The sequence below is a fragment of the Rhinichthys klamathensis genome, unplaced genomic scaffold (assembly GCF_029890125.1).
Source record: "Rhinichthys klamathensis goyatoka isolate OS25496 unplaced genomic scaffold, OSU_Roscu_1.1 h1tg000716l_1, whole genome shotgun sequence".
NCBI classification, from domain to species: domain Eukaryota; kingdom Metazoa; phylum Chordata; class Actinopteri; order Cypriniformes; family Leuciscidae; genus Rhinichthys; species Rhinichthys klamathensis.
In genome coordinates, this window is record NW_026607131.1 from 165,230 (window position 1) to 192,169 (window position 26,940).

Sequence of the window (26,940 nt, forward strand, 5' to 3'; positions counted from 1 at the left end):
AGTTTGTAAAACTCCCCTTTTTATATTATGTTTACATGGTCACAAAATGAGAATGCCAAAATTCTGTCTCTTTCTCTCTCTCCTTTTTTTTCTTCAGTAGACCTACACTTAGGTATTTCTGGGACACACTACCACATGTAGGCCACCAAATGATGTTGCAGTGTTTCTAAATATTCAACCGCGTTTACAATTTTGGAATATATTATATATATCTAGGGAGACTTAATATATTGGTGACGGTTACATAATATCTTCCAAAAAAAATTAAACATTTGTCTAATTAGGCCATTATTGAAAGCAGATAAAAACAGACAAACAATAAAAAAATTATAAACAATACTAAATATACTAATATTAGTTTTTGGCCAACATGAAAATAATTATTTGTTATCAGCATAGTTAATATGTTTATATCTATACATTAATGTTTATGAAAGGTGTATGTTATAGGAATGTGAAAATAAGGCCTAGCTCAGTGCTTGTTCTGTTTGCCTGGCCATAAGCGACTCTGGAAGAAATAAACAAAAATATCTCAAAACAATTGTGTGGTGGTAAGTTTTAACTTTTCTTGTTACTTTAAGCTTGGTGCCTTCTAGAAAACAGTAAAATCATTGTAAAAAAACAAATTGTAATGTATCTTTGAATCATGATATTTTTCTTGGGGTGACTACATTGTAAAAAACATCACCTTTTCTGCTGCTCTGGGCTGCACGAGCTCTGATGACGACACAGCTGTTCCACGATTGGCCGGATTCACCGCATGACAACGATCACGTGCGTTTCGTGTTTATTCGGTTTATTCTCACACCTTTAGTTCCACTAAAGCTCACAAATCAGTTTTTTTTATAACAGTAAACACTCTTTTCATGTAGTCGCGATGTATTGTGTTATGTTTATCAAAATAAAACTGATTAAAAAACGTTGATTCCACTTCATTGATAGTAGCTGTAGGCTTATGTTGAACTTTATTCTTGTTCAAACAAACGCTGTATGAAGCAGTACATAAAGTATTGAATGAAAATGTCTCTGAAACATCTGTGTATTTGGCAAATATTGCATTTATTTCACTTCAGCTGTGCTAAAGTATACAAACACCACGTGAGCGGTCACTACAGGAACCAGAAAGTGTCCGACTTCACGTCTCCGTTTGCAGCTCCTCCCCGCCTGCACGCGGCTACTCTCGCCGATCAGTTACATCCAGCCGCAGCCGATGTCGAACACACCTATTATCTTTGTTGTACAAGTAAATGGCGTATATTAGTGATGTTACATGACACTGAAGCTTCGATGTGCGTATCGCGAAAGCGATGCAATTTCTATTGAAGCCCCGTATCGGGGTGTGTATTGGTTTCCCAGAGGTCACGTGATCGATGACAAACGAAGCCTCACTTTCTGTCCAATCACGTGCGCGTCTCGCTTTGGGTGTCAGAAGGCTCGAAGGTCCTTGTTGGCTCAGTCTGGTTGATGGGTTTGTGAGGAGAGTGCTGTACTTTGAAAGTTAATCAATACATTACATTTAAATAACCAAAATTACTTATTATTTTGTTGTTGTTGTTGTGTCTTTTTGTTTTTTTTTTGTGTAAAAAAACACTTTTGGTGTTTTTTAGGTAATTTGGTGTTGGTATTTGGGTGTTTGGTGACGGGTTTGTATTTACAGCAATGGCAACAGCCAAAAATAAGTAAGACTTCCCCTAACTGGGAATATTTTGAGCTTATAGCTTCCAATCATGAATGCATTTCTAAAAAAAAGAAATAAATATTTATTTATTTATTTAGTATTATTTTATTTTTTATCATTGTATTCTATAATTGTTGACCATTGATGTGTCTTATATTCAGTCAATGTACATGTACAGTCACTCCTAACAAAAAAAATGTATCCTCACACTTCTGAGGTGGAAACCTTTGGGTTCTGTTGGAAAGTGCTGTAGACCAGCGCAAACAAAGCTCAAATGCCACTTCTGATGCGATCGTAGAAGTGGATAAATACCTTACAGAGACAAACATACAAAGAGCTGAAGATCCACTTGAATACTGGAGAATGCAGAAACATGTCTACCCCCATCTATATACATTGGGATTACAGAATAATTAAAATCTTTATCACCTTTCTGTCATTCCTACAGTTACATAAGCACTATCACTGCCAAGTGTCAACAGATGATCCTATCACACAATGTCCTTATTCACTATATGTGTGTGTGTGTGTGTGTGTGTGTGTGTGTGTGTGTGTGTGTGTGTGTGTGTGGGGAGAGAGAGAGAGAGTAGGCCTACATTAGATCTTATTAAATCATATGCTCATTTTTATATTTTATTGTCACACTTTAATGGGTAAAATAATTTATTTATTAATGGACAAATCAAACACAAACGTGTAAGGCTTTTTATTTCTACACATAACATTGAAATTATGGAGTGTGTTGTGGTTGCTTCATCTGACAGAGCTTTTAACACAGGCTTCTGGCTGCTTTATTTTAAATAAGCACCACATGGCGCTGTTCTCGACACTCTCGAAGCTTTGAATCTTTTCCCGGAACAGTCAGGGGAAAGCCTCATTGATTCACAAGGCTTCATTTCCCATCATTTCCCCACCCCTACTCTTAGCAGTCTCAAATCACAAACTTTCTCTTTCAAATCAAACAAACAAACAAACAAAAGGCTACTCAGTCTCAAAACTCTTAACATTCAAATCACAAATCATGTATTGATAAGAATCTGTTCACGTGACGCAGTGCTCATAGTTCGTCAGCTCACTTACAGTGACAGCAGCGCTCATCTCACTGATTTGATCTCAGGATTCTGGGGGAACACTGGTAATTAAAATGTCGATCACAGCGGACGAGATTAAGGATAAATTACACTCTTCAGGAGATGACCTCGTTTTCTTCGTTAATGGAAAAAAGGTAATTGGAGAAGTTAATAATTACATGTGTTTAACTACGTGTTTCAAACATTTTGCTTCTGATTTTTCCCCTGGGTTAAAGTTGTTAGCCAATACGGCCAAACGTGTTTTCCATAATTAATTCTGTGCAGATTACGGAGAAGAATGCAGAGCCTGAGATAACCCTCTTGACATATTTGAGGAGAAGCTGTATCCTTTTGATCCGTTGCTCTGCTGAACAGTCTCTGTGTGTTGAAACTGAAAGCTTTTTGTCCTCTAAAAAAAAGTTACATTATTAGACCATAACCCCAGCATTTACGAGACACTGATATTTCTGTCTTCTGGAGTTATGTTTTTGGTTAAATTGAATTGTTCGCTACCTGCATGGGATTGCGTTCCTTTGACTATTCTTTGAGGTTTGCTCACATCACAGTCAGTCAGTTTATTTAATTGCATCACTTTCATTTTGTTGTCTTTGCTCATGAAAAGTGCTGATTTGTTTCAATATGTGATCAAGCCTGTCCCTTATTCTTATTTCTATACAGTAGTATGATTGTATAAAATACTTCAATGATATAACTTTGAGATAAATATAATAAATGAACAGTTGTGGAGAATTTTGTTGATTTTATTCCCCCTGCATTTTGGTAAAAACTCCTCCATTTGATTAATATTACAGAATATGAATCAATTAGATTTTACACCAACAAAAGTACTTAGTAAGAGTCAAATCAGCATGATTCAAAACTGAAAATAAAGTTCTGAAAGGTTGAAACTAAGTGTTCGAAAACTCAAAATCTTACAAAAAAAAGTTTTGCAAGATCGAAAAATAAGATTTGCAAGCTTGCAAAATGTAAAAAAAATTAAAAATATCTCTGCAAACATTATGTTGTTTTTGAGATTTCCTTCTTCAGAACTGCAACATTTTTTTTACGATGTTGCGCAAACAATTTTTCAGAGTTTCACATTTGTCAGTGTTCTCCCACTGTATTAGTTTGTTTTCCAGGTTTGAAACCTTGTAAATGGTGATCTGAAAACTGGTGTGCGAATGTGTGAAAAAAAGTTTTGAAACTCTGAAAACAGACTTTTGCAGGCTTGCAAAGGGGTAAAAAAAAATTAAATCTCTGCAAACATAATTTTGTTTTTGAGTTTTCCTTCTTCAGAAGTGCAACACTCTTTTTTACGGTGTTGTGCAATCATTTTTTCAGAGTTTCGAATTTGTCACTGTTCTCCCAGTGTATAGTTTGTTTTCCAGATTTCAAACCTTGTAAATGGTGATCTGAAAACTGGTGTGCGAATAGGTGAAAAAAAGTTTTGAAACTCTGAAAACTGAGGTTCGAAAGGGCGAAACTTATTACATTACATTACATGTGCACTCCTATTGCAGACTATTTTTTCAGAGCTGAGTTTACAACACCCAGTTTGCGGAGATACGCCCACACAGTTGCGAGCTTGCGACTCACGTGATTTGTGGCAGCGTTGTCACGCAGTTCTGCTCTGAAACTCTGAAACTCAGACTTCGCAACCTCGTAACTTAAAAAAAAGCCTGGAGGGAGGGCCTTCTGCTCTTGGCCAATGCTTTGCTGTCTGCTGACGTACAGTCCAATCACAAGTCGTATTTACTGGAAAGGTGGGATTGACCGACTGCTCCGCCAATGACGAAAGCGTATGGAATGAATATAGTCAGTCATATTTATTTATAGAGCACATTTAAAAAAAACAGCTGTTGGCCAAAGTGCTGTATCAAAATATAGTATCAAAATGATTAACACGTGCAAGCACAATTATCAATGAACTTGATTAATGTTGCAGAAATGTTTTATTATCCACAACCAAAGGCCTTTCAACAGGCCTTTTCAGGGGCGGCGCCAGATCATTTTTAACGCAGGTGCTGAGGGGGTGCTAGATCATTGACAGGGGGAGCTGCGCAATTATATATATATATATATATATATATATATATATATATATATATATATATATATATATATATATATATATATATACATACACACACACACACACACACACACACTATTATTTAAATGAGCAAAATTTATAATGAGATGCTCCAGCTCATATATGCAATGCAATCGTGCCCGTGCCTCCATGATCATATTGTCAGCTTTTTGCTTCTTATTTATTATATATCCAATTGGTTGATGAAAAAATGATTAAAATTAAGATACAATTTATACAAAACGAAATTCACTTTAAAGAAAGACTTTCTACAAAACAAAACTTAATTTAGTGGTCAAAATCATGTCTGACCCATCATTTCTTCCGATATATTGCGCATCCATCTTACACATGCTGTTCAATTTTCATAATCAGCATAGATGTGAAAAAAATAACATTATAATATTTTAACAAAAATGAAACTAAATGCGCTTATTTAATGGCTACAACACATATAGTGGGCCTATACAGACTCTCTAAATATTTACATTAATATTGACAATGAAGTGCAGTTTGTTGATAGTAAATGTTAACTAATCTATAAGTGTTACCGATTTTTTATACACCGATTCAGAGGTCTCGTGAGTTCAGTGTTGGACAGGTCAGTTGTTTCAACTATTCATTAAAGTGAAGAGTTAAAATGAGTCATTCGTTTGCGTATCGGACGTGTCATTAGTGGACGTCTAGCACGCTTGTGTGATTATCTCGGCAGTTTAGGAGTAGGACATCACACAAGATTTGCAATGTGTACAAATAGAGACATTTTTGTGAATACAAATGTTTTCTTTTGTATTAGTGTTTCATAATTTGCGCATCCAACAAAGAAGACGTGCATATGTGGATCAGGTGACACGCGTGCATTCATTGACGTCTTTTCTGAGTCGATCTCATTTGATTCATTTGGATTTTGAGACTTTCTTTTCGCGGGTTTTAAGCATTTCACAACCCACACACAAACAACTACAAATGAATAGGCCTGGTGCTAATTATTGATTTGGGCACAACTACACATCTATTTGACAAATTCATAAATGTGCGTCACTACATTTAAACTAATACAATTCAATGTGTGCGCAGAATCCAGAATCACATGAATGTGCAGCATTTTGTACAACTAGAGCCATATAGTTGTTAATACAAAACCTCGATTTTGTATTAATGTAGCTCAGAACTTGTGCATGCAACAAGATGTGCAATTTTTGATCAGGTGAAACGCGTGCATTCATTGCTCCGTTTCTAGAATGCATGAATATATTATATTCATCCCATACGCTTTCGTCATTGGCGGAGCAGTCGGTCAATCCCACCTTTCCAGTAAATACGACTTGTGATTGGACTGTACGTCAGCAGACAGCAAAGCATTGGCCAAGAGCAGAAGGCCCTCCCTCCAGGCTTTTTTTTAAGTTACGAGGTTGCGAAGCTTCATTTTCTCTCAGTCTGAGTTTCAGAGTTTCAGAGCAGAACTGCGTGACAACGCTGCCACAAATCACGTGAGTCGCAAGCTCGCAACTGTGTGGGCGTATCTCCGCAAACTGGGTGTTGTAAACTCAGCTCTGAAAAAATAGTCTGCAATAGGAGTGCACATGTAATGTAATGTAATAAGTTTCGCCCTTTCGAACCTCAGTTTTCAGAGTTTCAAAACTTTTTTTCACCTATTCGCACACCAGTTTTCAGATCACCATTTACAAGGTTTGAAATCTGGAAAACGAATCGGTTACCTAACGTAACCTCGGTTCTCTCTAGAAGAGGGAACGAGTATTGCGTAAGCTAGCTTACGCTGTGGGAAAGATTCATCTTTGCTGAGATATTGAAGCCAAAAAATTATTTCATAATTTTGTATCCATACACAACGCAGTTCCTCTGCGGCAGACCTAGAGCGGGCTAGCTAGCAGCTCATTGGTTCGCTCAGAGAGAACTGCTTAAGCCAATGGGAGAGCGGGGCTGAACCCGCTTCCAATGAGAGGCGCCCGCGCGCTCATTGCGTCATGACCCGCCAGAATGGGCGTGGCCATGGTGTATATAAGGCGCTCTCCCAGGCTTATATGTTGATTTATTTCAGCGTGAAGCGAAACGCTAGTAGCGCAAGCACGGCCGGGAACGCAATACTCGTTCCCTCTTCTAGAGAGAACCGAGGTTACGTTAGGTAACCGATTCGTTCTCTTACGAGAGGTTCTCTCGTATTGCGTAAGCTAGCTTACGCTGCGGGAACACCTGGCCAACGCCGTGCGCGCTACGAATCCACTCATGAAAAACCCAGGGATATACCGGGGGAATTTCTTAACGTGGAGTGAATGTACAAAGAGGCCGCAGAGCGGGCTCATGAAGTGTACACATAAGCATGTATGGGGCCAGCAGAGCGGGCACATGAAGTGTATAAGCATTACAGGAGAGCACAAGGGGCGAACCGGTTGTGAGGGACCTCCAGAAATGCAGCTTCTTAGAGAGCTGTTCGTCAGACAGCTAGTAATTTTGCCTGCAAGGCGGGAACTTCCAAGTTATAAAACCTGACAAAAGTGGACGGGGAGGCCCATCCCGCGGCCACACAAATGTCATGAATGGAAATTCCACAGGACCATGCCCACGATGAGGCCATGCCTCTAGTGGAGTGCGCCCTGATGCCCAGAGGGCAGGGCAGGCATTTAGATGCGTAAGCAGAGGCGATAGCGTCCACTATCCATCTAGACAGTGTCTGTTTTGAGGCGGCCAGACCCTTGGTGCGCCCCCCAAACGACACGAAAAGCTGCTCAGCGCGTCTGAACGCGGCAGCGCGCGTAGTGTACAATCTCAGAGCCCGCACCGGACAAAGGAGATTGGCATCGCGCTCACTATCGGATGAAGGCAGAGCCGATAGGGAGATAATCTGAGCCCTGAACGGGGTACCAATCGCCTTCGGGACATAGCCATGCCTAGGTTTGAGAATGACAATCGAATCATTCGGTCCAAACTCAAGACACGCGGCGCTGGATGAGAGCGCGTGAAGATCCCCAACGCGTTTAACTGAGGACAGAGCCGTCAGGAAAACGGTTTTGAGCGAGAGGTATTTCAGATCCACAGACTCGAGCGGTTCGAACGGGGGTGCTTTCATAGCTTCAAGGACTATAGAAAGATCCCAAACCGGAACCGACGGGGGCCGCGGAGGGTTCATCCTCTTAGCTCCCCTGAGGAAGCGGATGACTAACTCGTCTTTGCCCAATGACTGAGCGCGTCGGGGTTCCGCGAACGCCGCGACGGCTGCCACATAAACCTTGAGAGTGGAGGGGGACCTGCCCTTGTCCAGCATCTCTTGAAGGAAAACAAGCAAAGACGGCACCTCGCACGACCGTGGGTCCAGCTGTTTGTCGGTGCACCATTTTGAGAACACAGACCATTTAGACGCATAGAGCCTTCTCGTGGAAGGTGCTCTAGCCTGTATGACAGTGTTTCTTACTCCCTCTGGCAAATCAACGAATAGTCGTTGATCACCCATGCATGCAGCGCCCAGCGCTGTGGATGGGGGTGCCAGATCGTGCCGCGAGCTTGAGAGAGGAGATCTGCTCTGACTGGGATGGGCCACGGGGCTGTCTGTGACAGCTGCGTGAGCTCCGGAACCCAATTCTGACTCTCCCAACGCGGGGCTATGAGGAGCACCGAGTGGCGTGTGTCCCTGATCCTCTGAATTACCTGTGGTAACAGAGCGATCGGAGGGAATGCATAGAGCGGGCGGCGAGGCCATTCCTGGGCTAGCGCGTCCTCGCTCTTCGAGAAATATATTGGGCAGTGAGCGTTCTCTTCTGACGCGAAGAGGTCTACTTCTGCTCTGCCGAATAGTCGCCACAGTAACTGGACCGTCTGTGAGTTCAGGGACCATTCTCCTGTGGAGATGAGGTTCCTGGACAGTATGTCTGGACCGTCGTTCAGATGGCCCGGCACGTGCGTCGCTCTGAGCGAGAGCAGGCGGCTCTGAGACCAAACTAGAATGCGGTGCGTCAGTCGACAGAGATTTCTGGATCTGACACCGCCCTGACGGTTGAGATAGGAGACCACGGCCATATTGTCCGAACGGATCAGGACGTGGTGTCCCTGGATGCGCGGGAGAAAGTGCGAGAGCGCGTTCTCGACCGCCAGCATTTCCAGACAGTTTATATGTAATGGGCTTTCCTGAATCGACCAGTGGCCGAAGGCCGGTGAGCCCTCGCAGACTGCACCCCAACCCGTGTTGGATGCATCTGTCGAGATGACTTTTCGGCAGGAAAAGGTCCCCATCGTGACGCCTAGACGAAACCATTCTGCTACTGTCCATGGCTGCAGCGCCGTGAGACACGTTTGCGTAACCCTGATCAGCTGGCGACCCGTGTTCCACGCGCGGTGGGGTACACGGCTGTTCAACCAGAACTGAAGCGGGCGCATGTGCAGAAGGCCCAGCTGAAGTACAGCGGAGGCTGAGGCCATGTAACCCAGCATCCTCTGAAAAGTTTTCAGAGGCCTGCGGGTGCCCATCTGGAACGAGGCGGCTAGACGCTGAACACTGCGCGCGCGCTGTGTAGACAGGCGAGCCGTCATCGTGACCGAGTCCAAATCTATTCCTAGGAAGGAAATCGATTGACTGGGATGAAGGGAGCTCTTTGTCCAGTTGACAGAGAGGCCCAGCGTTTCCAAATGGTCGAGGAGAACTGCGCGGTGCGACAGAAGCTCCGTCTGTGATTGGGCCAAAATCAGCCAGTCGTCCAGATAATTCAGAATGCGCAGCCCCTGGCTTCGCAGGGGGGCGAGCGCCGTATCCATGCACTTCGTGAATGTACGGGGCGCCAGAGATAAGCCGAACGGGAGAACGGCGTATTGATAAACAAGACCCTCGAAGGCGAAACGTAAGAATGGCCTGTGACGGGGATTTATCTGGATCTGAAAATAGGCGTCTTTCAGGTCTAGAGATATGAACCAGTCCCCTTGGCGCACCTGCGCGAGGAGTTTCCTGGTAGTGAGCATCTTGAACGGTCTCTTCATGAGCGCTTTGTTCAAAGACCTGAGATCTAAGATCGGTCTGAGGCCGCCGTCTTTCTTGGGAACCAGAAAATAACGGCCGTAAAACCCCGACTCGGTCATAGATGGCGGGACTCTCTCTATCGCGCCCTTTTGCAACAGCGTCGCAATTTCTGAGCGGAGCGTGCCGGCGGCCAGCGGGCTGACAGAAGATTCGAGCTGCGCGCGCGCACGAGGCGGGCGGCGGCGAAACTGTAGCAGGTAGCCGTTCTTTATAATGCTTAACACCCACGGGGAAATGCCTGGAATGGCTTCCCACGCTTTGGAGCATGCGGCTAGTGGCCGAATGGCTGTATTGCCCTGATTGCTGCACATAGCGGGCTGGACACAGTGTGTGGGCGCGCTTTGAATGTGTGTGGCAACGGGATTTGCACTCAGAGAGGAGTCTATGGGCCGTGACACAGAGCGAGCAGAGAGGGGACACGTGCACGAGCTCGTGGGCGTGTTTATGTTCTCTGATATTAGAGCGGGCTGTGCCCGTTTCATGTGATGGGGCTCTGATAGAGACACGGGATATGTTATGCTTGTGTGTATGGGTGAACACATGATTGTGGGCACATTTTCTACACAACTGGCAAAATTTCTCTTTTTGAGATTTCTCTGGGTAGCCGTAAAAACGGCTTTTTGTCGCTCGCAAGCGGGCTGGGACACCGGCTTGTTTGTGGCGGTCAACACTACAGCAGTCGGCGAAATAACGGGGACTGGCAGAGGGCGAAGCTTTGACGGCGGTCCGGCCACGGCGGGAGAGCACCGTCGTTTTCTTGACATTGTTAGGCAGACTTCTGATGATCAGGCTTCAGCGTGATCTTGGGTCGCGGGCCACGGGGGGGCGGCGGTCTGCGGCGGCTGTCAGAGCGAGAGCGAGGGCGAGGGCGGCCGCTCTGACTGCGCTGAGTTGTTTGAGTCTGCGGAGGGGGGCGCTGTGATGGGGCTCTGGCGGAGGGCTCGTGAGAGCGGCCCGCTGAAGAGCTAGCGCGGCGGGGTAGAAACAAGTTCATCGCCTGAGAAGCTTTCTGTACTTCAGAAAAGCGATCGACAATTCCTGTGACGGCAGATCCAAACAGGCCCGTCGGGGAGAGGGGCGCGTTGAGAAACGCGGCGCGCTCAGAATCTCCCATGTCGGCGAGCGTGAGCCATAAGTGTCTCTCAGCAACACAAAGGCTGGCCATGCATTTTCCCAGAGCTTGTGCGGCGGCTTTAGTGGCGCGAAGGGCGAGATCCGTAGCACTTCTCAAATCCGTGACGGCGGGGGGGGGGTTTTCTACCGCCTTCGGCCCATTCACGGAGAATATCGCTCTGTAACACTTGGAGGACAGACATAGAGTGAAGCGCAGCGGCGGCCTGACCGGCGGCGGCGTAAGCGCGAGCATGAAAGCTCGAGGTCGCTCTGCAAGCCTTCGAAGGAAGCGTGGGTGAAGAACGCCATCTAGCGGAGGGCGGGCAGAGGTGTGTGGCGACCAAGTCCTCGACGGGCGGCATGGCTGCATAGCCTTTCTCGGCGGCTCCGTCCACCGAGCGCAGCGAGGCGGATACATCGGAGCGATTTCTAGCCGAGAGCGGTGCATTCCAGGATTTTGTCAGCTCTGCGTGAAGTTCAGGCAGGAATGGAGCGGCCCGGGTGCACGCGGGGGTCGAGCGCCGATGAAAAAAGCTACCGTCCATTCGGTTCGGGGCCTGCTCGGGTGGAGGAGACCACTCGAGACCGAGGCGTTCGACGGCCTGTGAGAGGAGGCGCATCAGCTCCTCTTCTATCCCGGCGCGGGTCCCCGTCGACTCTCTCGCGGATCCGAGAGATGACCAGTCTTCACTGTCAGAAGCGAGCAGTGAACAGGAGTCCTTCTCCTCCGCGGCGTCATCGGAAACAACAGAGCGGCCACTCGGCGGCAACTGAATGTCCGGCAGGGGCGGGGAGGGAGAGCGGGAAGCGGGAGGCGGCGGCGGCGGCCCGCATGTTTCCGCTGGGGGCTCCGGCGGCCTTTGAGAGCGGCGTTTCTTTTTACGCGGCGAGAGAATAGGCGGCGCGGGAGCGGTTTTCACTGCCAGAAGTCGTGCCCGCAGGGACGATAACGGCAGGCTTTCACAGAGGTCGCATCCTCCATCAGCGAGGGCGAGTTCTGCATGCTCGAGTCCCAAGCAGAGAGCGCAGATGACATGGCGGTCTCCGTCCTCGAGACGAGCGCGGCAAGAGCCGCAGGAAAAACGAGACATCTTTAAAAAGACGCTCGGCTCTTTTAGAAATAGAGAAAGGATACAATCGTCGGATGGCCTAGCTTGCTGGGCGGCTGAAGGTGGCGAAGACGGCCGGCTTCTTCAGGGTCCTTGAGCTCGCTAGAGGATGCCTTCTTCGACGGCGATGGCTTTTCTCAGGAACAGCAGAAGCGTGCAGCTTGCTGAAGATGAAATGAATCAACATATAAGCCTGGGAGAGCGCCTTATATACACCATGGCCACGCCCATTCTGGCGGGTCATGACGCAATGAGCGCGCGGGCGCCTCTCATTGGAAGCGGGTTCAGCCCCGCTCTCCCATAGGCTTAAGCAGTTCTCTCTGAGCGAACCAATGAGCTGCTAGCTAGCCCGCTCTAGGTCTGCCGCAGAGGAACTGCGTTGTGTATGGATACAAAATTATGAAATAATTTTTTGGCTTCAATATCTCAGCAAAGATGAATCTTTCCCGCAGCGTAAGCTAGCTTACGCAATACGAGAGAACCTCTCGTAAGAGAACAAACTATACACTGGGAGAACAGTGACAAATTCGAAACTCTGAAAAAATGATTGCACAACACCGTAAAAAAGAGTGTTGCACTTCTGAAGAAGGAAAACTCAAAAACAAAATTATGTTTGCAGAGATTTAATTTTTTTTACCCCTTTGCAAGCCTGCAAAAGTCTGTTTTCAGAGTTTCAAAACTTTTTTTCACACATTCGCACACCAGTTTTCAGATCACCATTTACAAGGTTTCAAACCTGGAAAACAAACTAATACAGTGGGAGAACACTGACAAATGTGAAACTCTGAAAAATTGTTTGCGCAACATCGTAAAAAAAATGTTGCAGTTCTGAAGAAGGAAATCTCAAAAACAACATAATGTTTGCAGAGATATTTTTAATTTTTTTACATTTTGCAAGCTTGCAAATCTTATTTTTCGATCTTGCAAAACTTTTTTTTGTAAGATTTTGAGTTTTCGAACACTTAGTTTCAACCTTTCAGAACTTTATTTTCAGTTTTGAATCATGGCAGGATATTAATCCCATACCTGTAGAAAAAAAGAAGAAAAAAAGTTGCTTTAGTACAAGCAACTTGAATGTTTAAGTGATTTCAACTTAAATTGTATTTAACTGACTTTTAAAAAAATGTGTTGAATCTTGTATAACAAAAAAAGTTGAAAATTACTTAACTTATTTTGATTAGTTAAAGCAATGTAAAAACAAATGTCACAACTTATGGATCATAAGTTCTTACAGTGTAGAAATAATCTGTAACATCATTTTAGCATAATTTCTTTTTCAGCAATAATCATTGTTTAATTTTTGTTAACTTCATCAATCATTTACATTGCACCACTACTGATACAAGTGACATTTATTGATCAAACATGTCATTTTGGACTGCCATCTTATTGACCTTGAAATTGTACATTACCAACATGTTGTACATTGTAGTAATTTTGTATTAGCCTACTCATTTAGGCCTAGACTGTTGTTTTTTCAGTGTGACTGTTTTCCTTAGTGTTAATGCTTGCAGTGGGTCTGACAGGAACCAAACTGGGATGTGCTGAAGGAGGTTGTGGAGCCTGCACTGTAATGGTGTCCAAATATCATCCACATCAGAACCGGATTATGTATCTTTTTATGTACTCTGTGGTAGATTTTTCCCCTACACACCTGACTTAGGTTGAACTGAGTGTCCCTGACACGACACCTGAAAATATTATACTCAGTTGAGTTCACCTTCAGGTTGACGCCTAAGTGTAGCTATTCTGACCGCATAAAATGCCTAAGAATTATAGTTACCTGACCGCAATCTAACCCCGCCTAAGAGTCTCACAAAGAATCGAACGACGTCTCGTTCCGTTCGAACACTATCACTTGGGAATAAGGTCTCTAGGGTTCCACCGCATCACTTGGGAATAGAAGTAAGATCTCTACTTGTGTTTCGCTAAATGACTTGTTCCACTAACTAACTTGCTGCACAGCATTAAGTAGACAGACTCCAGACAATGCCTTCGAATATGCTTTAATCACGGCTGGAGGATCTCAGACAAATATCAGAGAGAATCCCACCAGCAAAAAGAATACAACAGTTTTTATTGAATAGGAGCATGTCAAAAATGACATGATACATTACATAATTTCCCTACAATTTGATTGGTTCTTCATATGCAAACCCTTCTGTTACTAGGTAGGAACAAACTTAGAAGTTCAGTTGATTACTCAATATGTCATGAGACTAGTCTAAACAGTATATTTTTGAAATTGTCTCGTCAGCATCTCCAAATTTTCCATCGACAGCAACATTTTTCAGAGAACATTTTGTTCAAGTGTTTAGAATGTTAGGCCTAAAAGAGAAGTAAGTTTAGATGTTAGAATTATGATTACCGGTAGTTAAAAAATCTATCACAATTCCCATTTTGCAATAAAGTGCATTGATGTCCTTAAAGTCTGTAACAGATTCATGATGAGATAGCTGTTAACAATTTAAATATAATTGTTAAAGGATCTTGAAACTTATGCCAGAGTTAAGTCCTTAATGACACTCTTTAAGTCACTATGCGGTTAATGCCTGTTTGGCTCCTCTCTGCTCTTTGCATCACTGTGCAATAACAACCGTGGAGGGCATCGGCAGTGTGGCAAGCAAACTCCATCCTGTACAGGTCTCAATTTTATCTTATTTTCTCAGATAATAATGAGAGAATGATGTCAGATTACATAACATTATAACTACTTTTCCTTCCTCCATTCATTACAACATTATCTTTATTATCACTTGATATATTGCTTTTCTGCTCGTTTGTGGTGTAGTATCTCTGACAACAATAATATTCTAATTTTCATCCAGGAGCGAATTGCAAAGACTCATGGGTCACAGTGTGGGTTCTGCACGCCAGGAATTGTGATGTCTATGTACGCTCTTTTAAGAAACAACCCTCAACCCACCATGCATGACATTCAGGAGGCCTTTCAAGGTATATTAATAGTCATAACTTCTTCATTTTGTTAACTTTTATCCCTTAAGGTAATATATTTTTCAAATAAATCTTTTTGTTTTTAAAATTGGTTGCACACAGGCAATTTATGTCGCTGTACTGGGTACAGACCTATTCTGGAAGGCTACAGGACATTCACAAAGGTAAAATTATATATTTATAATAGTTTGTGAGAGTAAGTGGGAGTTTATGGGTGTACACAAAAAAATCAATAAGTTATGATCAATAAGTTATGACGACGTATGTTTTTACATTGCTTAAACTCATCAAAACATTTTTTTTATAAGTTGTACAAGATTCAACTAATTTTTGTTAAGTCAGTTTAATGTCATTTAAGTTGATATGACTTAAACATCCATGTTGATTGTACTTTTAATTTACAGTGTAAGAACTATCTATTACGACGTATATCCAAATGATAATTTGCCCCAAAGTGCAGCTAAAAACTGCTTAAAGGGATAGTTCACCCAAAAATGAACATTCTGTCATCATTTACTCACCCTCAAGTTGTTCCAAACTTGTATGAGTTTCTTTCTTCTGTTGAACACAAAAGAAGATATTTTGAAGAATGTTGGTAACCAAACAGTTGACGGTAGCCATTGACTTCCATAGGATTTCTTTCCTACTATGGAAGTCAGTGGGGGCCAGAAACTGTCTGGTTACCAACATTCTTCAAAATATCTTCTTTTGTGTTCAACAGATGAAAGAAACTTGTACAGGTTTGGAACAACTTCATCATCTTGGCTTATTACAACAAGTCATCTTGGCTTATTACAAGTACAAGATTAATATTTCCAGGTAGTCTGAGCTGATATAAGGAATATTGCTGTAAAATAAACAGAATTAGCATAGACAATATCTTTTGTTTAATATCTGCCTCTTCTAATTTCAGGATGGGGGATGTTGTGGTGGGAAAGGACAAACGAATGGCTGCTGTATGACTAATGGAAACACACAAGAGCATGTCAATGTGAGTGGAACAGACATCCAGACACTATGCTCTATTTTCTCTGAGCACAAGCACGTTTTTGTCCTTAAGTCTTTCCATTTATGATAAACCTTTAGCATACTGTAGTTGGATATGAAATCAATGACATGGCAGCCATTGCATTCTCATAGGAAACCAGTCACATGTTTGAACTGACACTCATAAGCATGTGAGGTCAAATCTACAACCGTGAAACAAACAGGCACTTCAATATCACTGTTTCACAATCACAGTACTGCCTATCAGTGCTAAATGTTATCTAAGGACTTTTCATCTGCAAGGTATATATATAACTCATGGTGCCAGTTGCCCGTTTGTACTTTTACAAATATTTTTTACATTTCTTTCTCTAATTTTAGGACAATTCAACACTTTCAGCTCAGAAATTGTATGACCAATCAGAGTTTATGCCACTGGACCCGACACAAGAGATAATTTTCCCGCCTGAGCTCATGGTGTGTATAAAATAAGTTTGATTGACCATCATAGTAAAATGGCTGATTACTGCATTAAATGGACGCATCAACAGTTTAAGTTATATTTGTGCTCTACAGAGTCTGAGTAAACAGCCCCAAAGAGAGCTGAGGTTTATAGGGGAAAGAGTGTCTTGGATTCAACCCAGCTCCCTCAAGGAACTCCTGGAGCTGAAGGCGACCTATCCAAACGCTAAACTAGTGGTTGGGAACACAGAAGTTGGTGAGGCCCACATACATTAAGAATATCAATAACATGAAAATAGTATAAATTATACAGTTAGTTCCGGTCCTTGAATTGGATTTTCTAACAGTATGAATGTAATCTGGATGTACTATATTCGTCATGTTATCATTGACATGTGACCTACAGTGTCAGTTCCGTCGCTTCACTGCCATTCACAACTCCTCTTCCGTAGCCTCAAGTGTCCATCAGATGCGCGCTTCAAAATCTCGCCAGAAATATGTCCAGGAACCATTCTTTCTGCATGTTACATTGTTATGCCAGTAGGTGGCGACAAGTGACTGTATTTAACAAGGAGTCATTTAATAATTCACTCAACTGTTTTGTTCAAAATGTTGATTCATTCAGGAATAAAACAAGTGACTTCATTATTTACTCAACCGCAATGCAAGGCAAAAATACACACATTTTTTCTTTGTGCAGTAATCAAAGAACTCAATGCAAAACATTATGGGATCAAGTTTTTAATTGTTTTGAGTCTCTGTTCTAGGCATTGAGATGAAGTTCAAAAACCTTCTTTACCCTGTGATTCTGGCACCAGCTTACATCCCAGAACTGAACATCATCCAACACACTCAGGATGGTAAGAGTCATATACCTAATGGGATGCTGTCAATGTATGTTGTTCGATAATTTGAAGCAAATATTATTTGTCAATACAATACATTAAGACATTATAGAGTCAGAACTGTATGTGCATTCATCTGTCTTCAATCTAGTCTTTTTTTAGTGGCATTTCACTGCTTAGGTTAATTGATAGTTGACGGTTAATCGCGGCTGTAACAAGCATGTGGTTCACAGGCATCCAGGTTGGCGCATCAGTGACGTTGACTGTGTTGGGGGATGTGTTGCATGCAGCGGTGAAGAAGCTGCCCGCTCAACAGACGGAGATCTTTAAGGCTGTTCTTGAGCAGTTGCGCTGGTTTGCAGGACAGCAGATCCGAAATGTTGCGGTAAGTCATGTTCCTGAAAACAAAAAGTGACACAGCGTTGGTTACACTTTATTTTGATGGTCTCCTTTAGACATTCTGTTGACTGTAAGTAACATTGCGCCTTCATGTCAAATAACTGATTAAAGTATTACTTGATTATTAGTAGACTGTTAGGGGTGGGGTTAGGGTTAGTAGAATAAGGTGAAATGTACTTGCAAAGTTACTTATAGTCAGTAGAATGTCTGTTCGGGAACCATCAAAATAAAGTGTGCAGAAATTAAGCATACAGTGTACTGATACTCTACTAATACTCTAATGAGAGTAAGTTGACGTGTACTGTAGGTGCAATGTTACTTGGTAACGCTTCCTTTTACAGTCCTGTTACCCATGTACTTACTATGTACTTATTATAGTAATTATAATTACTTGGTAATAAGTTATAACTAGGTACTAACCCTGAACCTACCCCTAAACCTACCCCTGAACCTACCCCTAAACCTACCCCTAACCCATGTACTTACCTTATATTAGCCAGTAATTTATAGGTAAGTACACTGTAAGTACACGTAAGTAATGTACTGTAAAAGGAAGCGTTACCCGTTACTTATAGTCAAGATAGTGTCTAAAGGGGACCATCAAAACAAAGTGTTGACAAAGTGTTTTATGTAAGTTACTTAATGACTGTTTAACTTAATGAAATGCCTAACTTGAACAATAAAACATAAATGATTATGAATGTATACGTCACATGGTTGATGAATCATGTTTTAATCATCCAACCTTTTTGAAATGAAATGATTCATTTCAGTTACTTAAATATCATATTAATGCTTTCAGGCTGTTGGTGGCAATATTATGACAGCGAGTCCCATTTCAGACCTTAACCCTGTGTTTATGGCAGCTGGCTGCAAACTCACGGTGATGTCCAAAGGTACAGTACACCCCCCGATCGAGGATCAAAGGTTGTAAAAGTTCATGATCTGATACAGAACACAGAGAACAGAGAAAACATTCAGAGCCAGTCTATGTAAATATGCTATTCCACTCATTTTACATGCATTCTGGCTGGAGTCTGAATGTTATGGTGGTAATTACTGTAGCAGTCAATAGTAATTCTATAGGGAATTAGAGATACTGTCAAAAAATGTACAGTATCCCAGTGTTTGGCAGCTTATTGAATGATTGTGGTACATAGGGTAGGGGTTAAGGATACTGGAAGCTAAATAGGACTTTCACAGTACAGTCTAGTTTATGAGTAACATGTACTGTATAGGGTGTTAACCTTGTATGTTTTCTTGACATAGTCTCCATGTTCTTTGTTCTACAGATTTTATGATAGCAAAAATACATTTTTACTTTTAATCTGTTTCAAAAATTCTATAAAAATCTTTTTCTGATGTTTTAAGGGGAGAAACGTGTTCTTGAAATGGATGACAAGTTCTTTCCTGGTTATAGGAAGACCGTTTTGAAGCCAGAGGAGATTCTGTTGTCCATTGAGATTCCATACACAAAACAGGTCTGCAGATTCTTTTCAAAATAAATGTTTTAATTGAAAGTACGATAATTTTGTCATCTATTACTCACCCTAATGTTGTTCCAAACCCATGTGATGTTCTATCCTCTGTGGAATACAAAAGAGATTTTGAAGAATCATGGCTACTCTTTTACATATAATGAAAATGAATGGTGTGGTGAATCTGGACTGTCGAGCTCCAAAATTGGTCCATATGACTTGTTCGCTATATTGGAAGTCTTCTGAAGTCATACCAGGGCTTTGTGTGAGGAAACCCATTTACGTTTAGAATCTTTCCATAATTCTTGTATTTTCTTTAACTCTTCTCCCTTTGTGTTCAGCTGAAAAAAGAGAAAGTTATACTGGTTTGGAAAGACATATTGATATTGATGTTGGTATCTCAGTGTGATGAATCAGTCATTCTTTCAATTCATTTTTAGGGCCAGTACTTCTCAGCCTTCAAACAGTCCCCTCGCAAGGAGGATGACATCTCCATTGTCACATGCGGGATGAATGCATTCTTCAAGGACCAGTCCAATATAGTGGAGAGTATCCGGATAAGCTATGGAGGAATGGCCCCTGTGACTGTCCTTGCCACGGCCACATGCAACAGGTTGCTCAACAGGTAGAAGATGATGGCTGGCAAATTTTTTAAATTATTTTCTGACATTCAGCCTCATTCCTGAATCATGAGCAGAATGACTGCATCAGTTTCACAGAATTGTTATTTAATTGCAGGCAATGGAACGAGGAGCTTCTAGAGGAAGCCTGCACCTCATTGGCTGAGGAGATGAGTCTGTCTCCCTCAGCTCCTGGTGGGATGGTGACATATAGGCGCACACTGACTATCAGCCTCTTCTACAAGTTCTTCCTCACTGTCCAGCACAAACTGGCTCTGAACCTGCAGATGGAGGTTTTTTTGTTTGTTTGTTTTTTGCACATTTACACATTCAAGTGTTTGAGAAATTCCGAAACAGAAGTAATTTAAAGTTATATTTTGGGCCTTTTTATGCCTTTATTGTCAGGGTTCTGTCACTTCTGTCTGGTTTTATCTTAAGCTAGAGAGATATTTGGAGGAAACGCATACAGATGCAAAAAGGCATGAGCCTATGTCAATTCCATCAGACATCCCACCTATCAATCCACCAGAATACTAAATGGAGGTCTGTGCACCTAAGTGGAAAGAGGTAGAGCAGGCTGTGAGAAAGGCAAGGGCTTCATCATCTCCAGGGCCTAATGGAGTTCCATACAGAGTGTACAAGAGTGCTTCAGGAGTTCTACGAATTCTGTGGAAATTGATAAAAGTGGCATGGGAAAAACAGGTTGTACCTAGAGCATGGCGCAGAGCAGGTGGAGTCTTTATACCTAAAGAAAAAGATGCTACAAGCATCAGTCAGTTTCGTCCTATTTCACTATTAAACGTTGAAGGTAAGATTTTCTTCAGTATTATTGGTCAGAGATTGTCCACCTACCTATTAAAGAAAGGCTTCATTGACACTTCAGTTCAAAAAGCGGGCATTCCAGGGTTCTCAGGATGCTTAGAACACATCAATGTTATCTGGCAACGAATTCAATCAGCTAAAAAGGAGAGGAAGGAGCTCCATGTGACATTCCTGGATTTGGCTAATCCATATGGTTCAGTGCCACATGAGCTTCTTTGGGCAGGATTTGATTTTTTTCAGAGTACCAATGTCAATAACAAATTTAGTGAAAGCCTATTTTGGAGATTTGCAATTTAGTTTCTCAACTCCAGAATTCAGCACTACATGGCAATGCTTAGAGGTTGGAATAATGGAAGGATGCACCATTTCTCCACTGGCTTTTACCATGGCAATGGAAGTAATCATTAGGGCATCAAGATGGGTAGTAGGAGGAGAGCGCTTGGCTTCTGGGATGCGACTACCACCAATCAGAGCATACATGGATGACATGACAACCATGACTACAACAGTAGCCTGCACTAATCGGTTATTGGGTAAGTTAACCGATAATATTGAATGGGCACGAATGCAATTTAAGCCCTCTAAATCAAAGAGCATCTCGATAGTTAAAGGAAAGGTAGTAGATAAAACATTCTTCATTAATGGTGAGGCAATACCAACAGTTTCTGAGAAGCCAGTGAAGAGTCTTGGGAGATGGTACGATGGGGATCTAAAGGACACAGTGGGAGAAGTTAGACGACAAGCAGTGGAAGGGTTGAACACCCTGTGCTCTACCAGGCAAACTAAAACTCTGGTGCTTTCAGTTTGGACTACTGCCGAGGTTGCTGTGGCCACTGACAGTGTACGAGGTTTCTTTGACAACAGTGGATAAGCTGGAAGCGTTAATAAGTTCATACATCAGGAAATGGTTGGGAGTTCCACGCTGCCAAATGACCTTAGTAGAGTCACACGACAAATGTGTAAGGGAGGCAGCACCTGTGTTAAAAACTGGTAGAAAGTGGTCGGCAAAGAATCTGTGGTAGAGGCAAAGGCTGCCCTTCAAATTGGTGATATCGTGGGACAGGTACAGCATGGAAGAGGGGGTTTTGGGCTCAGTTTAGCTCCTCCTAAATGGAACAAGGCAAGCCCAGCTCAAAGGAGGAAGCTGGTAGTCAACGAGGTGCGAAAGCAGGAAGAGAGGATGAGGTGTATAAAGGCCATTTCCCAGGCCAAGCAGGGAGAGTGGATGAGATGGGAGAGTGTGTCACAACGCAAGATGGGCTGGCAAGACCTTTGGTCAATGGAAAAAGTAGGATCAGTTTCCTTATCAGGTCAACATATGATGTTCTCTTATCACCACAGAACCTAAACCTCTGGGTAGGAGAGGATCCCTCGTGTCCTTTGTGTTCATCACCTGCCACATTAAGGATGTAAGGTGGCTCTTAGCCAGGGTCGGTTTACTTGGCGCAATGACCAAGTACTGCAATGTTTGGCTTTAGCATTGGAAGGCAAGTGTAACATGACCAACAAGTTGCCACCTGTTCTAGCAAAACATTACACACAGAAGACAATATTCCTCCGCCCAGGCGAGCAACCACCAAGAAAAGGTGTTAAAACCAATTCTCGCCCAGGACAACTGGAAGCTGCTAGGGACTTGAAAATGCTGGCTGATCTTGATCAATGGCTTATTTTTCCACCTGAGATTGCCACCACTAACCTCCGACCTGATATTGTTTTGTGGTCTGGATCAGCACGCATTGTTCAACTGATAGAGTTAACAGTGCCATAGGAGGATGCTGTAGATGAGGCATATGAGAGGAAAAAAACTGCGGTATGCTCATCTGGCCACTGAAGCAGAACAGCGAGGATGGAGAGTCCAGGTTTATCCAGTGGAAGTGGGTTGTCGAGGATTTGTGGCACACTCTACAACCCGGTTCCTCAGAGACGTCAGATTCAGTGGCCAAGAGTTGCGTCGCACAGTAAAGAACTTATCTGAAGCAGCAGAGAGGAGCAGCAACTGGCTGTGGTTGAGACGGAAATATTCTGGCTGGCTGTGTACAGGCTGCCATGCTACGGTTTCCTAGAATTCTTGAAGAGTCTGTTGGTTTATTTGTATAGTTTGCATAGTAATTACAGTTATTACGTTCCTGTGTATATTGCGTGAATGAGGGTTGATGTTTGGGCAGATATTGTGTTTTGCGGTAGGTAGTATGCCATACGGAACCGTTGCCACTGAACCTACTTTAACGAAGACAGTGGGGCTCGACAACCTTAGTCAAACGGGTTGGCGCGTATGGTTGGGTTGCGGAGAGATTGTGAGATTGTGGTTAGGTCACATGTGAACTACGAGGAAGGAGCAACCTCAGCAGCAGGAGGGATGTAAAGGTCAGTAAGCTGAGTTGAGTGGGGGACGGAGGGGGGTGACTCTGGGACGCCAGAGTCACTGTTGAGCCCTCTTGAGGTGTCGTGGGCCAGTCGACGAAACACTGAGGACGGAAGGTGCCCACTTGAAGACCCTAGAGATGTCCCCTACTCGGCTCAATCCAGACGGTTGTCGTGCTGGTCCACTGGGGAGACCACACTGTAGTTGCAGCCGTTGTGTGTGCTGACGCGCCAAGTACACTGCAGCCGTTAACGCCGGACAGAAGGAGATTCACATCACCATATGGAAAGAAGCGTAAATGGATGGAGAAGCATAGGTTACTGTAAAGCTACGTCTTAGTTTGTGCTTATCTTGGCGAAAGCCGAGTACAAATCAGCATGAAGTTTTAACATCTACTCTCGTGTAATGGAAATCATAGTGGGTGACAGAGCTTTGACATTCCGGGTTTGTCATGTGCTTGTGTTCTAGTTCTGTTTATTGTGAGCACATGGCTTGTCATGTGTTTCCTTTGTGCCATGTGCTCTCCTGTCTATTGTCTAGAACCCTCCCATCTTGTTATCTGATTATTGGTTAATTCTTCCCACCTGTCTTTCTCGTTAGCCTCCTTTGTTAGTTCCCCTATTTAGTCTCCCTGTGTTTGCTGTCCTGTGCTGGTTCGTTGTCAATGTTTCCTTGTGTTACCTGTTTTTGCCTGAAATCTCTCTTGGTTTCCCCCTCAGGGTTGTTTTGTTTATAGCTTGTTTTATTTTGTATTATTTAATTAACATCATCTCATCCTGCTCTTGTATCCTTGACTCAGTTCTGACCATTCCGTGACAGAACGAACCAATAATGTGGATACAGCGGAATGAGATTTTTCCTGCGGGAGAGAAGGGATCTGCTATTTCCTTATTTGACTACTTCGCTATGTGCGCTAGTAGGACTGAGGAGACCATGGGAGCCAGCGGTCAGGTGGGAGGAGGTAAGCCCAGGACTGCGACTGGCAGCTCCTCTAAGACTCCGGCTCACCCGCAATCCTTTGAGGGATCCCGCTTGGCCAGATTCTCGGGGACTCGTGGAGGCCATAGAAGGGGACATGGTCGTCGTGGACACCAACATCAGTCCACAGTCCAAACTCTCTTCAGCCAGGTACCGGAGCCATTTAATGACGGCGATCCTACGACTTCGATGGTCCGTAACCGGAGGGTCCGGAAGGACCAGACGACGTCGGGGTTCTTAAGTCCGGTGGTCCGGGAGGACTCGATGTCGAGGATCCCAAGTCCGGTGGTCTAGGAGGACTCGACGTCGGTGATCTCAGATCCGGTTGTCCAGGAGGACCCAACTTCGGTGGTCTCAAGCCTGGTGGTCCAAGGGGATCCAACTTCAGGGGTCCCAAGCCCAGTGGTCCAGGAGGACTCGACATCGGTGGTCCTAAGCCCAGAAGTCCGGGGGTCCAGAAGGATCGGACTTCGGGGGTCCCAGGTCCGCTTGTCCCTGAGCCGGAGTCTGTCCCTGAGCCGGAGTCTGTCCATCCATCATGGCCGTCAAAAGGGTGGTCTCCACCGTGGCCACCTGAATGGTCGTCTCCACCGTGGACACCCGAAGGGTCTGCACAGCCGGATCCACTCTGGCCATCTGAACTCCCTGCTCCACCTTGGTCACCTGCACAGCCTGATCCACCCTGGTCGTCTACACGTCCTGCTCCGCCCTGGACTCATGCTCTGCCCTGGATGCCTGCCAAGCCTGTTCCACCCTGGACACTGGATCCGCCCGGGAGGCCTGTTAAGCCTGCACCATCCTGGTCCTCAGCCAGGAATCCTGGCAAACCTGATGCTCCCTGGCTCAACCCTCCCTGGTCAATGCTTTGGACTTTATTGACTCTCATTTTGGTTCTGTTTTGGCTCCCCTCCCATCTTGTTATCTGATTATTGGTTAATTTGTCCCACCTGTATTTCTCGTTACCCTCCTTTGTTTGTTCCCCTATTTAGTCTCCCTGTGTTTGCTGTCCTGTGCTGGTTCGTTGTCAATGTTTCCTGTTTCCTTGTGTTACCTGTTTTTGCCTGAAACCTCTCTTGTTTTCCACCTCAGGGTTGTTTTGTTTATAGCTTGTTTTATTTTGTATTATTTAATAAACATCATCTCATCCTGCTCTTGTATCCTCGACTCGGTTCTGACCATTCCGTGACGTTTATTGGATAGGACAGTGTATAGATCAGACAGGAAAGCAAAGGGTGGAGAGAGGGGAATATGATTGGCAAAGGACCCCAAGCCCGGAAACAAACTCAGTTCGTACAGTACTATACAGTAAGTTGGAGCGCTGCCCACAAGGCTATTGGCTCAGACGTAATTTTTAATAAATAACTAGATAAATCAATAATTTAAATACAAATTAGTGCTGTCAATCGACAAAAAAACCAACAACAACGAATTAATCTCTAAGTTTTCTGTAATTAATCGTGATTAATCGCACCTAACATTCAAATGTTAATTATAATTATATGTTTTGTATAATTTCATATTGAAATGTAGAAACAACATAAAGATGGTATATTTTAAATGTTTACTTAATGGCATCTCTTTACTGAATATGAATGAAGGACAGTATCACAGATACCAATACAGCTACTGATGAAATGGATTTTTCTCAATTTCTGTAGACAAAATGAGTAATAGCCATTCAACATTACAGTATGAGTGAGAGCCTTCATTTTAACGTTTAATATGCTTTAAAATATATAACAACTTTTAATTAAATCTGTTTTTTACCTGCTGTGCCTATATATATATATATATATATATACAGTATATATTATATGTATGTGTATATATATATATATTAATCCTTATTAAAGCTACAAAAGTGAATCAGTCAAGAGCTGTGAGTTATTTTATTTTTGTCTTTTGTTGTTTGATTAACATTAATGACAGACAGCAGCAGGAATATTAGTCTGCCGTCAGTTTAAGACCTGACGCAAATGACCCGGATCTGACACGCATCTAATGTTCTCACAACTATTTTCGGTCATTTAAGAAGCTGCAAGAGGGAGGGGAAGTTATTTTGATTAAAGATTAGGAGGGCACATGAATTAAAAATAATAATAATGATGTGCACGGATAAATCATTTATAATAAATTCTGTAATATTCCATACAAACCAAGAATTGTCCATTTTGATTTCATGGTGACTTTAATTGAAATCTGTGTCTCTACAGGGTGTGACTGTGGAAGACATCAGGCCTGAGTATGCTACTGCTACTGAGCTCTTCCAGTTGGACTCACCATCCAGTGTACAACTCTACCAGGTACATATAAATAAAGCTTTGGCAGCTTTGTCTGTGTATTGTTTTGGCAGATTGCTTAACTTTATTTCTTTGTTTGCAGGCAGTTCCCCCTGGTCTTAATAGTGATGATGTAGTGGGGCAGCCGATCATGCACCTCTCCGCTCTTAAGCAGGCCACAGGAGAAGCGGTCTACTGTGACGACATACCCTGTTATGAAAATGAGCTCCATTTGGCTTTGGTCACAAGCACTAAAGCTCATGCCCTCATAAAGTTAGTTGAAAAAGGACACACGTCATGTTCTGGAATGATTTAATATTGAGTTAAAACCATCTATATGACTTATCACATGCACAGTGATGACGTTAAAGAGAGCCTACGTTGTTTTTATGAACCTCATGTCATAAAAAGGTTCAGTTCTGAACTAGATTGTTGTGATCTGAGACCATCTTTATCCAAGATTGTTAACTACATGTCTACCTGTTTTTCTTTTAGATCAATTGACACCTCTGATGCAATAGCGGTTCCTGGAGTGTTTGCATTTATCTCTGCCAAAGACATTCCAGGAAGTAACATAACAGGACCTATTTTCTATGACGAGACCGTTTTTGCCGACGATAAGGTGGATTAATCTATATTTCAGTGCATTTTCTGTGCAGTATTTCTAATGA

At 43.1% G+C, this 26,940-nt stretch overlaps 1 protein-coding gene across 1 annotated transcript in view; it reads left to right on the top strand.

Annotated features, from left to right (window-relative positions):
• Window positions 1-2,743: 2,743 nt before the first annotated feature.
• The window catches only part of xdh (xanthine dehydrogenase), a 33,830-nt gene continuing 9,633 nt past the window's right edge, over window positions 2,744-26,940 (top strand). Inside the window, exons 1-18 of the mRNA XM_056242236.1 lie at window positions 2,744-2,903; window positions 3,034-3,091; window positions 13,597-13,693; window positions 14,617-14,725; window positions 14,911-15,037; window positions 15,140-15,201; window positions 15,951-16,028; window positions 16,406-16,501; window positions 16,601-16,742; window positions 17,254-17,346; window positions 17,565-17,716; window positions 18,533-18,626; window positions 19,102-19,211; window positions 19,649-19,833; window positions 19,947-20,121; window positions 26,204-26,293; window positions 26,373-26,542; window positions 26,765-26,891. Of these exons, the coding sequence (XP_056098211.1) occupies window positions 2,823-2,903; window positions 3,034-3,091; window positions 13,597-13,693; window positions 14,617-14,725; window positions 14,911-15,037; window positions 15,140-15,201; window positions 15,951-16,028; window positions 16,406-16,501; window positions 16,601-16,742; window positions 17,254-17,346; window positions 17,565-17,716; window positions 18,533-18,626; window positions 19,102-19,211; window positions 19,649-19,833; window positions 19,947-20,121; window positions 26,204-26,293; window positions 26,373-26,542; window positions 26,765-26,891 (2,046 nt within the window). The 5' untranslated portion in view covers window positions 2,744-2,822. The remainder of the gene's footprint in view (window positions 2,904-3,033; window positions 3,092-13,596; window positions 13,694-14,616; window positions 14,726-14,910; window positions 15,038-15,139; window positions 15,202-15,950; window positions 16,029-16,405; window positions 16,502-16,600; window positions 16,743-17,253; window positions 17,347-17,564; window positions 17,717-18,532; window positions 18,627-19,101; window positions 19,212-19,648; window positions 19,834-19,946; window positions 20,122-26,203; window positions 26,294-26,372; window positions 26,543-26,764; window positions 26,892-26,940) is intronic.